The sequence below is a fragment of the Hyperolius riggenbachi genome, chromosome 5 (assembly GCF_040937935.1).
Source record: "Hyperolius riggenbachi isolate aHypRig1 chromosome 5, aHypRig1.pri, whole genome shotgun sequence".
NCBI classification, from domain to species: domain Eukaryota; kingdom Metazoa; phylum Chordata; class Amphibia; order Anura; family Hyperoliidae; genus Hyperolius; species Hyperolius riggenbachi.
The window spans coordinates 218,654,505-218,670,301 of NC_090650.1; the positions used below are offsets into that span (position 1 = coordinate 218,654,505).

At 44.2% G+C, this 15,797-nt stretch overlaps 1 protein-coding gene across 1 annotated transcript in view; it reads right to left on the bottom strand.

Annotated features, from left to right (window-relative positions):
- LOC137518597 (band 4.1-like protein 4B) overlaps positions 1-15,797 on the bottom strand; it is a 252,326-nt gene that overhangs the window by 160,941 nt on the left and 75,588 nt on the right. The window contains exon 5 of the mRNA XM_068236670.1: positions 9,767-9,834. Coding sequence (XP_068092771.1) covers positions 9,767-9,834 — 68 coding nt within the window. The remainder of the gene's footprint in view (positions 1-9,766; positions 9,835-15,797) is intronic.

Genomic DNA, 15,797 nt, shown 5'->3' on the forward strand with positions numbered 1-15,797 from the left:
GTTGGGTGCAGCCTCCAGCCGCTTCCAGTTGGGTGCAGCCTCCAGCCGCTTCCAGTTGGGTGCAGCCTCCAGCCGCTTCCAGTTGTGTGCAGCCTCCAGCCGCTTCCAGTTGTGTGCAGCCTCCAGCCGCTTCCAGTTGTGTGCAGCCTCCAGCCGATTCCAGTTGTGTGCAGCCTCCAGCCGATTCCAGTTGTGTGCAGCCTCCAGCCGATTACAGTCGGGTACAGCCTCCAGCCGATTACAGTCGTGTGCAGCCTCCAGCCGATTACAGTCGTGTGCAGACTCCTTGCAGCTTCATACAAACTCCATCCAGCTCCATGCAGACTTCATCCAGATCCGTGCAGACTTCACCCCGATCCGTGCAGACTTCACCCCGATCCGTGCAGACTTCAACCATGTCCATGCAGACTCCAGGTGATTTGTGTCCTCAGCAATCTCCAGTCTGTCCTGAGCAGTCCTTCGCCTTTCTTTGTGGACTCTTTCATGGACTAGGTTTGCTGACAGTGGGTCAGCCTGCCAGGCCTGCAGAGCTCCAGAATGTTTATCCTGCAGTATCCAGTCCTGCAATCCAGCCCGCAGAGTGTTGCATCCAGCCCGCAGAGTGTTGCTCCCTGCCTGCGGAACTTTGCTCCCTGCCTGCGGAATTTTGCTCCCAGTCCGCACAGGCTCAATTCACACAGTTTCAGTGCCAGTCCGCACAGACTGTATTGGGATCTCAGCCAACGGTCCAGCCAATCGCTCAGCCAACGGTCCAGCCAATCGCTCAGCCAACGGTCCAGCCAATCGCTCAGCCAACGGTCCAGCCAATCGCTCAGCCAACGGTCCAGCCAATCGCTCAGCCAACGGTCCAGCCAATCGCTCAGCCAACGGTCCAGCCAATCGCTCAGCCAACGGTCCAGCCAAGCGCTCAGCCAACGGCCCAGCCAAGCGCTCAGCCAACGGCCCAGCCAAGTGCTCAACCAAAGGTCCAGATCCATGAGGTTACACAGTCTGCTGTCCTGTCTGAAACTACTGAGCCTGCTGTCCTGTCTGAAGCCTCCCAACCTGTTAACTTGACTAAAGTTATCCCGTCTTCTGTTTTGCCTGAGGTTATGCAAGCTGCTGCCCAGCCTTCACAGACTTTTGTTGCTGCTGTTCCTGTAGGTGCCAAGTCTGTTGATGTTCCTGCTCCTAATGGTGCTCAGACTGATGTTCCTGATGGTGCCTGGCCTGCTACGGTTCTTGCTTCACCTGGTGGTGCCTGGTCTGCTGGACTATTTGAGGGCACCCAGTTTACCATCCAGCCTGTTGCTGCCCTGCCCGAGACTATTCAGTCTGTTGCTAATCTGCCTGCAGCACTACCTGAAGCTTTCCAGTTAACTGCTCAAATGTCACAGGACTCTGCTGTTGCTTCCAAGTCTGGCGACTCTGCTGTTGCTTCCAAGTCTGGCGACTCTGCTGTTGCTTCCAAGTCTGGCGACTCTGCTGTTGCTTCCAAGTCTGGCGACTCTGCTGTTGCTTCCAAGTCTGGCGACTCTGCTGTTGCTTCCAAGACTGGCGACTCTGCTGTTGCTTCCAAGTCTGGCGACTCTGCTGTTGCTTCCAAGTCTGGCGACTCTGCTGTTGTTTCCAAGTCTGGCGACTCTGCTGCTGCTTCCAAGGTTGGTGAGTCTGCTGCTGCTTCTGAGGGTATCCAGTCTGCTGCCGCTTCTGAGGGTATCCAGTCTGCTGCCGCTTCTGAGGGTATCCAGTCTGCTGCCGCTTCTGAGGGTATCCAGTCTGCTGCCGCTTCTGAGGGTATCCAGTCTGCTGCCGCTTCTGAGGGTATCCAGTCTGCTGCCGCTTCTGAGGGTATCCAGTCTGCTGCCGCTTCTGAGGGTATCCAGTCTGTGGTTCCAGTTGTTGCTTCCAAGTCTTCGGTTCCAGTTGTTGCTTCCAAGTCTTCGGTTCCAGTTGTTGCTTCCAAGTCTTCGGTTCCAGTTGTTGCTTCCAAGTCTTCGGTTCCAGTTGTTGCTTCCAAGTCTTCGGTTCCAGTTGTTGCTTCCAAGTCTTCGGTTCTAGTTGTTGCTTCCAAGTCTTCGGTTCCAGGTGTTGCTTCCAAGTCTTCGGTTCCAGGTGTTGCTTCCAAGTCTTCGGTTCCAGGTGTTGCTTCCAAGTCTTCGGTTCCAGGTGTTGCTTCCAAGTCTTCGGTTCCAGGTGTTGCTTCCAAGTCTTCGGTTCCAGGTGTTGCTTCCAAGTCTTCGGTTCCAGGTGTTGCTTCCAAGTCTTCGGTTCCAGGTGTTGCTTCCAAGTACGGTGTTCCTGCGGATCTCAAGTCTGCTCCGGCTCTTCTTGATCCTGATGGGTTCCAGTCTGTTCCTGCTCCTTCGGATCCTGATGATCTCCACGCTGCTGATGTCTCTGTTTCCCAATTTGTGTTTCTGCGTGACTCTGGCCGGTCACATCATGTCCAGGCTGTCCAGCCTCTAAAGACTTCGGTGGTCCATCCATATTTTATGTTTTTTGATTTCTCTCCCTCCCTGCCCACCCAGCCTCGGTTTTTCTATTGGGACCCAGGTGGGGCTAACTCTGGAGATCGTGTGGAGCGTTCGGAGTCCGCTCCTAAAAGAGGGGGGTACTGTAATGATCTGTGTCATCCTGCTGGTGGCAGCACTAGGAACTTGAGGTGGACTTCAGCTGTCTACCAGCAGGTGGCGCTCATATTGCTGGGAGCAGTGCAATTCCTCGGCTCACCAGCAGATGGAACTGTGAAAGACTCTGGTCAGTCACCTGAGCAATGTGCTGCATATTTAAGGCCGGACTTCCTAGCAGCACATTGCTAGGTCATTGTGTCTTGTTCCTGCAGTGTGTGACTCTGGCCATCTGTCCTGTATCCTGAGCTCCTGGTATTTTGACTCCTGCTTGTTCGACTAATCTCTTGTCTTCTGATTCTGTACTTCTGATCCATTCTGATTTCCTGGTATTTGATCCTTGCTAGTCTGACGATTCTTCTGTGTGCTAATTGTGTTGAGACGTGTCTGTATATATTGTATTATTGTATATATTCTCATATTGTGTGGGTTGCTGTATATATTTGTATAGATAGATAGATAGATAGTCAGGGTTCTGGTATTTGTGGTGCACCACGCGTTGTTTGATTGTATGTGTATGGTGATCTGCATTTGTACACTTGCATTATTGTAATAAAACACATTATATTCTACTCTGTTGTGCAGACATCAGTATTTCTATTGTGATCTTCCAGTTTGTTAAACCAAAACGATTGCCATGCAGAGATCGTGGATCTGCCAGTCTAGTTCCAGTCACGACCACGATCTGCATGACCAATCGTTACACTAGGTATATGCAGTGAGCTGGGTTCACTCAACACAACAGGTAGTTATATGCAGTGAGGTGGGTTCACTGAACAGTAAAGGTAGTTAGATGCAGTGAGGTGGGTTTACTCAACACAACAGGTAGTTAGATGCAGTGAGGTGGGTTCACTCAACAGTAAAGGTACTTAGATGCAGTGAGGTGGGTTCACTGAACTGTAAAGGTACTTAGATGCAGTAAGGTGGGTTCACTCAACACAACAGGTAGTTAGATGCAGTGAACTGGGTTCACTGAACAGTAAAGGTACTTAGATGCAGTGAGCTGGGTTCACTCAACACAACAGGTAGTTATATGCAGTGAGCTGGGTTCACTCAACAGTAAAGGTAGTTATATGCAGTGAGGTGGGTTCACTCAACACAACAGCTAGGTATATGCAGTGAGGTGGGTTCACTGAACACAACAGGTAATTATATGCAGTGAGGTGGGTTCACTGAATAGTAAAGGTACTTAGATGCAGTGAGGTGGGTTCACTCAACACAACAGGTAATTAAATGCAGTGAGGTGGGTTCACTGAATAGTAAAGGTACTTAGATGCAGTGAGGTGGGTTCACTGAACAGTAAAGGTACTTAGATGCAGTGAGGTGGGTTCACTCAACACAACAGGTAGTTAGATGCAGTGAGCTGGGTTCACTGAACAGTAAAGGTAGTTGTATGCAGTGAGGTGGGTTCACTCAACACAACAGCTAGGTATATGCAGTGAGGTGGGTTCACAGAACACAACAGGTAGTTAAATGCAGTGAGCTGGGTTCACTCAACACAAAGCTAGGTATATGCAGTGATGAGGTGGGTTAAGTAAACACAACAGGTACTGGGTATATGCAGTACTGGGTAGTACAATGTGCAGCTCCCTGTCACACACACAGGTAGTCACTGAATGTGCTGGGCTGCTGGCAGTGGCACACACACTATCAATTAGCAAGGCTGTGCGTGCAACAAAAGTGTCAGTTTGACACAGAAAAAAAAAAGTACAGGATGAGCTCTGAAAAGAGCTGTTGAGGGGTGCTATAAAAGCAATAACAATCAGCCAGGAGCAAGCTAAGCAGCCAAGAACCTAACTAATCTGTCCCTAGAATAACAAGTCTGCAGCAGCTGTCCCTAGTCTGTCTCTAGCAGGCACACGAGTGAGGCTAATGGCCGCTGCAGCCTGCCTTATATAAGGGGGGGGGGGGTGAGGCTCCAGGGCTTAGTGTAGCCTGAATGGCTACAATGTGCCTGCTGACTGTGATGCAGAGGGTCAAAGTTGACCCTCATAGTGCATTATGGGGCGAATCGAACTTCCGCAAAAGTTCGCTTGGCCCAGGCGAACGCGAACCCCCAAAGTTCGCCTGGAACCGTTCGCTGGCGAACCGTTCGCTACATCTCTATTGAACAGAACTAATGAAAAATATGGTAGGAGAAGTTGAAGTCTTGATGGAACTCAAAGACAAAAACCTGCAGTCACTTATTGTGTAGTAATTACTAATAAATCATAGGTATACATGTGTACACACAGACCAAATTGTCCCGGAGGCAACCAGACACAAGGCAATTTAGGCAAATATGAATTACAAACTCTTCCACATTTGTGGGTGTGGAGTACAGTGTCAGTAGTCACTCTCCAGAAAGGGTCGGTCCACACTTGTGAGGTTGCAGATCGGAGTGCATTTTAAACGGATCCGTTTTTCTAAAAACTGATCCGTTTTTCAAAATGTTGTGCTTTTGCAGCATACGTTTCCAGTCCGTTCAAACATGTCAAAAAACATTTCCTTCCTGTGTGTTTCTATTGGAAAAAGAGGTCCGCAAAGATGACACTGAGGGGAGGAACAGGCAGTAGGCAATCTGCTTTGGCATCCTTTTTGTGTGTAAAAGTTCTCTGTGTAGAGGGAGATCCGTTTTTGTGTTGCCTTTCATTGCCTCTGCGGGTATCCGGGCTCAATGAAAATCTGCAAAATCTGGACTCTCCGTTCAGTTTTCTAAAACGGAGCCCACAGATCCGGTTTTTGAAGTGTGTGAAGAAGACAGCCGCTATTTTTAACATTGGTATCCGTGGCTCCGTTTTTGCCAAGGGTGAAAAAATGGAGCCACGGATATGGTTTTGAAACAAGTGTGAACCAACCCAAAGAACAAATGGGGAAGGGGTAACACTACCTCCCACCACAGGTGTACTATATAATAATATACTGCTAGGAGTCGCCCAATTTAATATGGATAAAACTACGTTTATCATCCCTCCCCCTTCTGCCTTCATTGCACATCTTTCTGTCAGTGAATTATACTGTCATTCAAACTACCTCAAAAGTTTTCTGCATGGTTGTATCATTGTTTCACAGCTGCCTTTATTCCTTATGTTCAACAGGAATACGCCTGCAAAAATTGTGAAACTGTTTTCCCTTTTATGCAAACTCTTTTTTTTTTTTTTTGCATAATTGAAATGGTTGTAAAATAAGCATTATCACAAAAGTACATTTTCTCTTGCCCCACTAACTTCAATGAATTTAAAAATGCACTAATTTTGGAAGATCTTTTGTTGTTAATGCCACTATTACTTCTGTAAATAAATAACTTTAGCATTCCCTCCTTGTCTTGTTTTTGCTAGTTAGATCCCATAGCATACTGCCATCAAAAGACCAGGGAAAGCAAAAAAAAATAATTATTTCTAATTGACATTTTTCTTTTCCTGGTGCATCTCCACAGTAGCATATATCCTACCGCATACTATGTTGTCAAAATGATGCATCAGAAAGGGAACATTTCTTATAGGTAAGTATTGATTGTGGTGTTTTAATTTGTAGACAAATCTTATAAAAGATTGTAAAACAGCCACTGAGTAGTGCAATGGCCGTTAGCTAACTTATGCAATAAAATCACTCTGCATAACACAGTCAGCTTCTCAGATTAGTTGGGTAAATGTTTGTGGTCACAGTTGATGAGTTGAAAGCGTCTGTAGTGAAACCTCACATTTAGCTGTTGGTGAATGACATGTCTTTCCATTTGTTTGTTTCAGTAATCACCCTGGATGACTGATGATTAAGCAGCATGACAACCTAAAGCATCATACAATATCTGGTAACAAAGCATAGATTATAGTACTATGTTTATCATAAAACTCAAAGCATATTAATAACTTTCATCTTTATAACCTAATCAATAAATAAGTAGTTGACGTGTACTACATTACTGCAAACAACACACATTTCATTTTAACACTGCCTATAAACCTTGCCTATAAATACAGATAACCGTACTTGAACTGTAACATGTCAGTCTGTCGTGTAAAATAAAAATGTGACTTGAGCTTTCATATCAGTTAGAACTGCTGTGTAAGGGTGTGTACACACATGCAATTTTGATTGGCTAATCACTGACCAATTTTGCCACCTCCATGTAGTATGAGGGCCAACAGATTTTGAATACTATGTAGTACATAGTGTAGGTAAGCGCCCATACTTCAAGAAAGTGGTAAAATTGGCCAATCATTGACCAATCAAAATTGGATGTGTGTACCAGACTTAAGGGTACCCATTCAATATTAGAAGCGTGGTAGATCAGGCTTTTGCTTCAGGATGTTTATTGTTTTCCTAACACTTTGCACGGTTAGATAGACAACTCTTTCCCTTTTTGTGATATGTTTAGTCCCTACCAGCTTTTTACTACCATAGATAGACAACATTAAAGTTATCTATCTATCTATTTATCTATCGATCTTAAGCCTCATCTACACGGTACCATTTTCCGTCAGATCGTATCTATTAGACGGATCTATTAGATAATTTCCAACCGGTTCAATCGGATTGCGATAGATTTTGCAATAGATTTTGGGTACTTATCAAAGCAAAATCTATCACAAAATTGATCTGAAACAATTTGGACGTCTACACATGAAGCAATTTTTTATTAGATCTATCTAATAAATCCGTCTATCTGATGGAAAATTGTACCATGTAGATGAGGCTTTAGTCACTGTCACATTTTTGTTGTTTACCAACTCCGTATTTGTGTATTTATTACTTTGGACAGTGCCATGGAATAGAATGGCATTAAATGAATCCCCTATTAATCCCAAAAATAAATACTGTACTATCTTGGAGTGTTTGCAGCAATGTATCTAACATAAGTTGCATAACTGTAAGGATCAGGGCTGGCAAGGCTACAGCCTCGGGGAGCTGGTCCGTGACCTCACTGATAGGCGCAGGATCGGATTTTTCATTAGCTATGTGTGTGTGTCTTCCCGGAGCCCGTCCCGCTATTTACCGCTAATTGTGTTGCTCTGTTGCCATGGTGATGGACGGTGTCGATAATGCCGGCGGCGTCGCCGCCCCCCGCTCTCTCCATCTGCCGCCGGGAATGTTACAAGCGTGCAGCTCACGTGCTGTGGCTGATGTTTCCTGGTGGCTCTCGCGCGAGTCTTGCCTGCCCCCTTCTCTTGACGTTGGCTTCTGGCTGACTGTGGCTGGTATCTGTCTGTCGTGAGCCCACCCCGCCCCCTTCTTCTCATAATAACGTTCCTCGCAGGCGTCTTCTGGTTGGGCTGGCTACGTGCCTGCGCTGCAGTCATCTGAGTGACACATTTAATTTACAGTGTGTGAGTACTGAGTAGTAGTAGTAGTTGATCCTGATTTTATTGACAGTGTGTCAGTAATTGCCTGGTTCTTGGTTGGTTATTGCAAGCATGCAGCATAGTCTCTGTCACATGCGTATATAGGTGCAGCAGAATGAGTATGTTTGTGGATATAGTATATCATTCATTTTGCACCTATAAATACATGTGGCAGATTATTATGCTGCCTGCTTTTAATTTAAATACATTTAAAGTTTGATTATAAAAAATGAGTTTAACTTACCTGGGGCTTCTTGCAGCCCCCTGGAGTGCTGTACCCACGATGCTGGTCCAAGTCTCTCTGGCCAGCAGCAGTGATCTCCGCTAAGCTGGCCGGCCTCCTCATTGTGCTCCAGTGGGCCTGGAGCATCCTGTGCATCTGTGGTACATGAAAATTCCTCGTGCACAGAGTGCGACTGGCGGCAACCGGCCAGCTTTGTGGTGGTCACCGCTGCTTGCCAGAGGCACAGGGGGGCTGCAAGAAGCCATAGGTAAGTTCAGCTCATTATTTGTACCCCTGATCTTGTTTTAAATAAAATGTTTTAATGCTTTTTTTTATTTGTTGTGCTGTGACATATGAGTCACAGCATCATCTTCCCCTTTAGCATCCCTCGTCCCCTGCTCTGCTCAGCCATAATGCAGACCTCGCTGATGAGCAGGGAGAAAGTGTCAGTACTTCCTCCTCTCTGCCTGTCATCAGGAACACCCACCCCATTCGCTGCTAATAGTTCCTATCTCCACAGCGTTTACATTTAATTTATATAAATCCGATTTTCCGGTGGAAAAAGACTGTTTTTTTTGTGCATAATTTACTGTTACATTAAACGGAGGGGGAGGGGGGGTGAGGGCGCACTTGGGCAGCTCAGCCTCTGTTTGTGATGGACCTTGTCCCGGCCCTGGTAAGGATATAGCATTTAGTCTTCCAGGCATCTGTAATTTTGTTATTTTAGATTTTATTTTCACAACAAATATTAATAAAAAAAAACAAAAAACTGATTTTTGAAACTGTTTCTAAAGAGAGTCCGAGGTGGGCTCATGAAATTAACATAAAACTAGGCTATCTGATCGGGGGGCTGAGTGGATCAGGTAGCCTCCAAAACCGCCGCTCCTGTAAGCCACAATGGCCCACTTTCACTTTTGTGACCTCTGAGTTACGACGCTGGAATGAGAGATTCTCTCATTCACGGCGTGCAGTGAGGTGGGGGAGCGCCAGGGAGAGAAAGCTGCAAAACTCTGCAGGAACATCCCTGGCGGGCGTTTTCGACAGGGAATCCCTCTCCCCTATGTTTACCTCTGAGAAAGCGACAAATATTGTCGCTAATCTCGGGGGGTTATAGCGCTGCGGTGGGGGGGGGGGCAGAGAGTGGCAGCGTGGGGACACAGAGGCATGTCATGAGGCAGAGAATATGCCTCTGTGTCCCATCTGCTCCCCCAAATCCACCTCGGGTTCTCTTTAAAGGAAACCCGATGTGAGAGGGATATGGAGGCTGCCATATTTATTTGCTTGTAAACAATGACAGTTGCCTGGCAGCCCTGTTGATCTTCTAGCATAAGTATTTTTTGAGTCAAACCCTGGAACAAGCATATGGCTAATCCAGTAAAACTTGAGTCAGTTGAGTCAGAGCACCTGACCTGCTGCACGCTTGTTCAAGGTCTATGGTGGCTAAACGTATTAGAGACACAGGATCCGGTGGACTGCCAGGTAACTGGTATGGTTTCAAAGGAAATAAATATAGCAGCCTCCATATGCCTCTCACTTTGGGTTCCCTTTAAAGTTATAAATAACACACAAAGTTATAATAATTTCAAAACATGAATGAAATGCAAGCAGTGACAGACCTTACATTAGAGCTCTGGAGACTTGGACTCTTACTGAGGCCTGAGACACATGAGTCTTCTTTACAAACCTGCAAGAAAGGAATATTACATGAAAACGGTGCAAATACTACATACAGTATATGAGGTGTTCCTAGCCCTAGAGTTTTTACCAGATTCTACTAAAAGAAAATGTCTCATGTTAGCCGACAGAAATGTATAGTTAGGAAACAGAAGATTTTGTAAAAATTATTCCATTTAAAGTGGAGCTGTCAGCCATACTATCTCAGGAAAAAAACACATATATAAGTAGATAAATACTTGCTCCACTTACACAACATATATATTGCACTGTCCACATTTTGATTTTTAGTGATTTTTCTATAGTTCAAAAAGAGAAACTCCTTCTTAGGATTTTCTATTTTGTCTGTGTATATCTTGAAGCCAATCCTGACATCATTTCCTCTCTTACATAGTCTGTGTATCATTGCCCGCCCCCTTCCAGTCTTCAGACAGTCTACTAGGCTGAGTATGTACAGCTGTTCCAAATATTTTCTAACTTTAATGCATGTATTCCTGGAAGTACATTAGTTGTCTGACACTTTAAAGGACATCCGAGGTGAAAATAAACTGATGAGAAAAACAATTATATCTATCCTCCTTCTCCTAAAAATTACTTTAGATATCCCACAGTTTTATTATTAGTATTAGTTTTTCCAGTATTGTTTCATTGCCTCTGCTCAATGACACCTTCATTGAAGTATGCCAGAGCTCAAATCTATAAACTATTGACCCTTTTTATCTGTTTCCTGCCGTCAGAAGCCATTTACTGTCAAGAAAGTGTTTTATGGCTGTAATTACTTATCAGTGAGGGTTATGCTATAGTCTGACCCAGTCAGACCCGGTCCCGACCCGGACAGAAACTGTCACTCGCATACATGATGTTTAACTCTTTCAGGCAGAGAAATAAAAAAGGGAACACAGCATAGTTATTAGCATGCTTGGCACTGTACATACAGTACACATGTCTATCTCATGTCGCTTCGGTTGTCCTTTAATGAGCATTTGCTATCAGCAGTGATATAAAGCAGCAGAGTCACATTAGAGAAAATAAATATAATTTTCCCTTCATTCATAAAACTGAAGGTATTTGCAATAATTCGGCTTTATTTAAGCAACTGTGGTTTCCCAAGATGCATCACTCCCAAATATGCAAATCATCTCTTTATGCCACTGAAAGCCAGGCCCACATCCAGAACCGCTGGTGTATAGTGAGCCTTGAAGTGGGTGGTTTCGGTGTAGGCCGAGTGCCAAAACCAGGCATGGCATAGCAGTAATGTTATACTGGCTGGGGTGCGTAAGGGTACAGCGATCGTCGGACCCTGAAATACATCTCCCTCCGAGTTGTGACGACTCGGAGGGGGAATAGTATTTTACGCCTCTGGGAATTTGAGCAGCAACAGGGTGAGCCATCATTCGGCTCACCATGTGCCCATCTCACAGGCGGCAAACATATACCAGTTCTACAGTACCTGGACCAGTACTACAGAGTGCCCAGATAGCTTGTGCTGGCCCAGAAGCACTAGGAAAGTATAGGGAAACTAATGATACTCTACAATGATGAGTATGCAAGACAAACAAGTACTACCTATCTCCCTGACAAGTAAATCTCCAATACGGCAGCAGTTCATTTAAGAGTGAATAATGCAATTATTACAAGTAACAAAGATTATTGGCAGGTTCTGGGTCTGTACCAAGAAATGTTTGTTTAGCATGGCTGCCCTTCCCAAGTCATGAGATTTGGCTGTTGCCTAGATACAGAGACTAGAGTGCTCTGGAATTTAAAACCATTTGTAATATTTTTGCAAGCTAAACTGTCACTACTATATAAAGCTTTTTCAGAATGTGCCTTTATATCAGACCCAGATTTACCTCACAGGAGCCTATAGGCAAAGATGTCCTGGAACTTTAGACTTCACCTTCCATGAACCTACAAACCCCAGTCGAACCGCGCTGCAACTGTGCTGGCTGGTCCAGTCGTCACTTCGCCCTTACTTCTCTTGCCTGTTATAGGGAGCTAGCTACAGGTGTCCCTTAGCATTAGGTAGCCAGAAGTACCTTTAATATTAAGTATCTAGAGGTGTCCCCAAGTATTAGGTAGCTAGGGGAACAAAAACCTATCCGACTTACTGACGGCTTCTGAGTTTAAAAATAATTCAGGTCATCAATTTTTTAAACGAAAAAATGGAATGTATAAATGCAATGATTGTTCCATATGTTCATTGATTGAGGTCACTGATAAATTCACGAATTCAGCAGGAACAAAAACATATGATATCAGACATGCAATGACCTGTAAAACCAAAAACGTGATATATCAGTTGACCTGCCCATGTGGGAAATTTTATATAGGAAAAACTAAACGAGAAATGAGATCACGTATCCAGGAACATGTAAAAAATATAATTGATGCAGGGAAAGAGGAAAATGCAGAAAAAGAAAAAACTCCAGTTGCTCTGCATTTCTTAGAGCATCATAACTCAGATCCCTCTAATCTAAAGGTGAAGGCTATCTACCACTTAAATCCTAGTACTAGATATATGAACACAGATGTACAACTATATAAAAAGGAAAGTTATTGGATCTATGTTCTAGATACATTGAGCCCAAAAGGCCTAAACACAGAGCTGAATTTAAAAGTATTCCTATAGTAGGGGATCGTTACTTACTATGATGTGTATATATAATTCTCTATGTTCTGGTTCTATGTGCTGTTATTTGTCTTTGGAGTTGGGGGCTCTTGGCTCTCCTGGGGGGGGGGGAGAGGGGAGATGGGCGGGAGAATAGGTTTGTCCCGGCCTAATTATCCCCTCCACTAAGATATTTATAGTCGAAAATTGATTGATATCTAAATAAATATGAGTGACGGATGGAAAAGGGGTAATTTACCTAATTTATGGTCAGCAGCAATAAGTTCATGTGGTATGAGTGTACCTGGGATGATATATATGTATTAGCGTTGGGAGTATATGGGCCTATTAAACAAGCTAGGAATGAATTTCTGAATTTTATAGGCAAAGAAACATATAGCCACAAGATGGTGCAAAATAACATCAATGGAACTTTACTTCTGAGCAGAAATGCAATAAGAAATATCCCCACAAGATGGTGCTAAATCCCCATGATGGGAAAAATATATGTGTGTACTCAACTGACCACTAGATGGTGATATGCCCCAGACTATGCGGAATTACGTGATACACGTTCTGACGAAGCTCCGGGGGCGGGGCGAAATGCATTAGCGCGACTCACAAACACATTCGCACGCCAAGCCGCCATGCCAGCGTGACAACTACATTGCTGAACTTCTTAAGCAGTCTGGGCCCAGTAAACAGCTATGGAGACGTACAGCGCAGCATAAAGCTGATAAGTATTATCTCAATCTCAATGTCTGTGGACATTTATCTCTGCAGAAGCCCCTGTTGCGAGTGGACAGGTGGACAAGTGCTTTGCTACTAAATATTATACCTATTAATAGGACTGAGAACAATCTTTTATATGCATGACGCAGATGATATACCTACATTATATATGCTGTGAACCACGAGGATTATACAGATGGCTTTTAAAAATAAGGAGGCCTAACTGGATGGTGGCTATTATAAACACTGTTGTTGCAACGAAGATATCTGTTATGCAATTCAAAGTGCAGTCTCTGCTATAGATCTGGAATCCTATATCCATTTTGTGCTGAATTTTTAGAAAGCATGCTTACAACTTTTTTTCTGATGGTACCACAGTTTTTGTCTATGGACATTTAAGCTTTGCTTATGGTCTGCAAATGTATAGTAGGCCCCTAGCTGGTTAAATCCTATAGGCTTTAATAGGCCCTAGCAATATATGTAATAATTGTAATGACATGTCTATGTGCAATTTGAGCTGGCGGCAATATAGTTATGATCATATTGGTCCCTAAATTTTTGCCTCTGTGAGAGTATTATTTGTTTACCTGGTCAAATCCCAGCTGGGAGGACTCAGGATACCTCACGTTATTTACAGGAGGCTCTGTGGAGTACCACTATGGTCTAAAATATACTGTATATGGCGAGGGTTTTCCTATTCATGATGGGATGGGTGATGCAGGTGCACTCCACGGTTGGCTTGGCACTCACTGATATATGCTAATACTAGCTTTAACATTTTTTTCTTACTATTTAATAAAATATTTTCTAATTTTCGCAATATGTGTATGGCAATGAACTTTTTTCCATGCTAATAGTGTGCGACATATACTGGCTTGGCAGTTTGTAGTTTTTCGTTGATGGTTTGGTGTTGCCAGTGTCTGCACCTGTTTTCTGATATTCTATTGCAAGCAGGATTATACCTGAATTGAATTTGATATAATAGTGTTTTGAACCTCAATAATAAGTAGCTAAAGGTGCCCCTGACTGAAGGGAGATCTCCTCAGTGGAATGCTGAGATCTGGGTGAGTACCTTCTAATTTACACTCACATCAGCACTCTGCATAGGGAAGGAGGGAGGCATTCTGGGTGGGGATTGAGCTGCCTTTCCATCACCGGATGCCTGTAGGCACGTGCCTTATGGTAAATCTGGCCCTTCCTTATATACACTGATGCAGGAAAGGATGTACCCCAACCACACAATAGAAAAAGATTGCAGACAGGAGTTAAAAAGTTATCTATTGACCACAGAAAAGTAAATACACATGTAAGAAGTCCTTGTTATAATTTGTTATACTGCATGTTCAGGTTCTCTTTATATGGTATAAAAGAAATGTTGTTGATGGTATGCCTGTGCATGAAAGACAGTAACCTACTGCTTTGGTCTGCTTGAGTATTTGTGAACTTTAATACAGTTAGAGTACAGATAAAGGTGTCTTTCCTGAAAACACGATTTTACATTGAACTCGAAACATCTAACACCTGGCAGGTGAAACTGGGCAGAAATAAGAAAACACCCAGGAAAAGCTGGTCTATAAAAAGCCTCACATCTTCTCTACAATATAATTCTTCTAGCTGTCAATTATGTAGACTGTTATTTATGGACTGTAAACATCAACTTGCAATCCTCTAAGAGCATTTAGGATGCAGTAAACTCAAAACTCTCAATCAATTTAATGAAGTGCCTACATTTAAGGTAGCTCTGTATGGCCAAATATAGAATGCACATAAAGTTAAGAATGTGAAGTACTAAGCTAAGACTTGTTTAGCAAGGTAGCTTTCAAAATAACCTCAGTAGAGCGAAGCCTTTGGATAGTCCAGAGGCTTCCCAAAACCACATTTCCCATGCTGGGTCCCTCTGAACATACTCATGGCAGTGCGCCTATTCATGTGCAAGCCTTGATTTTTCCACCATGCAAGAATGGCTTCATGCTGCTGCATAGATGTGGATTGTACCTTGCACATGCACAATACGGTCTTGCTCTTATATGGATGGGCAGGGCCACCTTTAGAGCATCACAGGTGGAACTGCAACATGGAGCCCAAGTGAGTCTGGGGCCCAGTGAACAATGCCACAAACATGGGCCCCAGCTGCAAGTCTGTCACAGAATGTACAGACTGTCAGTGGGTTTGGCTGTGTTCACCTCGGCTGGACGATTTTGCTTTGCGAGTTTTAGTGATTTTGCCATGCTTGTGCTTTGCCATTCTCAATTCAGTGATTGAGAAATGCATTGCAATTGTTGAGAAAATGCTTCATGCAGTGTATTTGCTATTTTCACAGATAGCAAGTGCTGCTCAAGAGTAACCTCATAGGATTACATGTGTCACAGTGCTTTGCTGATTGCTGGTGATCACCTTAAATATAGGGGAGAGGAGAGTGTGTGTGTGTGTGTGTGTGTGTGTGCGTGCGTGCGTGCGTGCGCATGTGGGAGAGTGGTAGTTTTTCCCAGTATGGGGCCCAGAAATCTCTGATGGCAGCCCTGTGAATGGAAGTGCTGTCAAATAGAGAAGAGTGTTAATGCCAGAAACCCCAGTCTGTTGCCAGGGTGAGCAAGTCCAGCCTTCTGCTGAGATTTAAAGATGATGCATTTGAC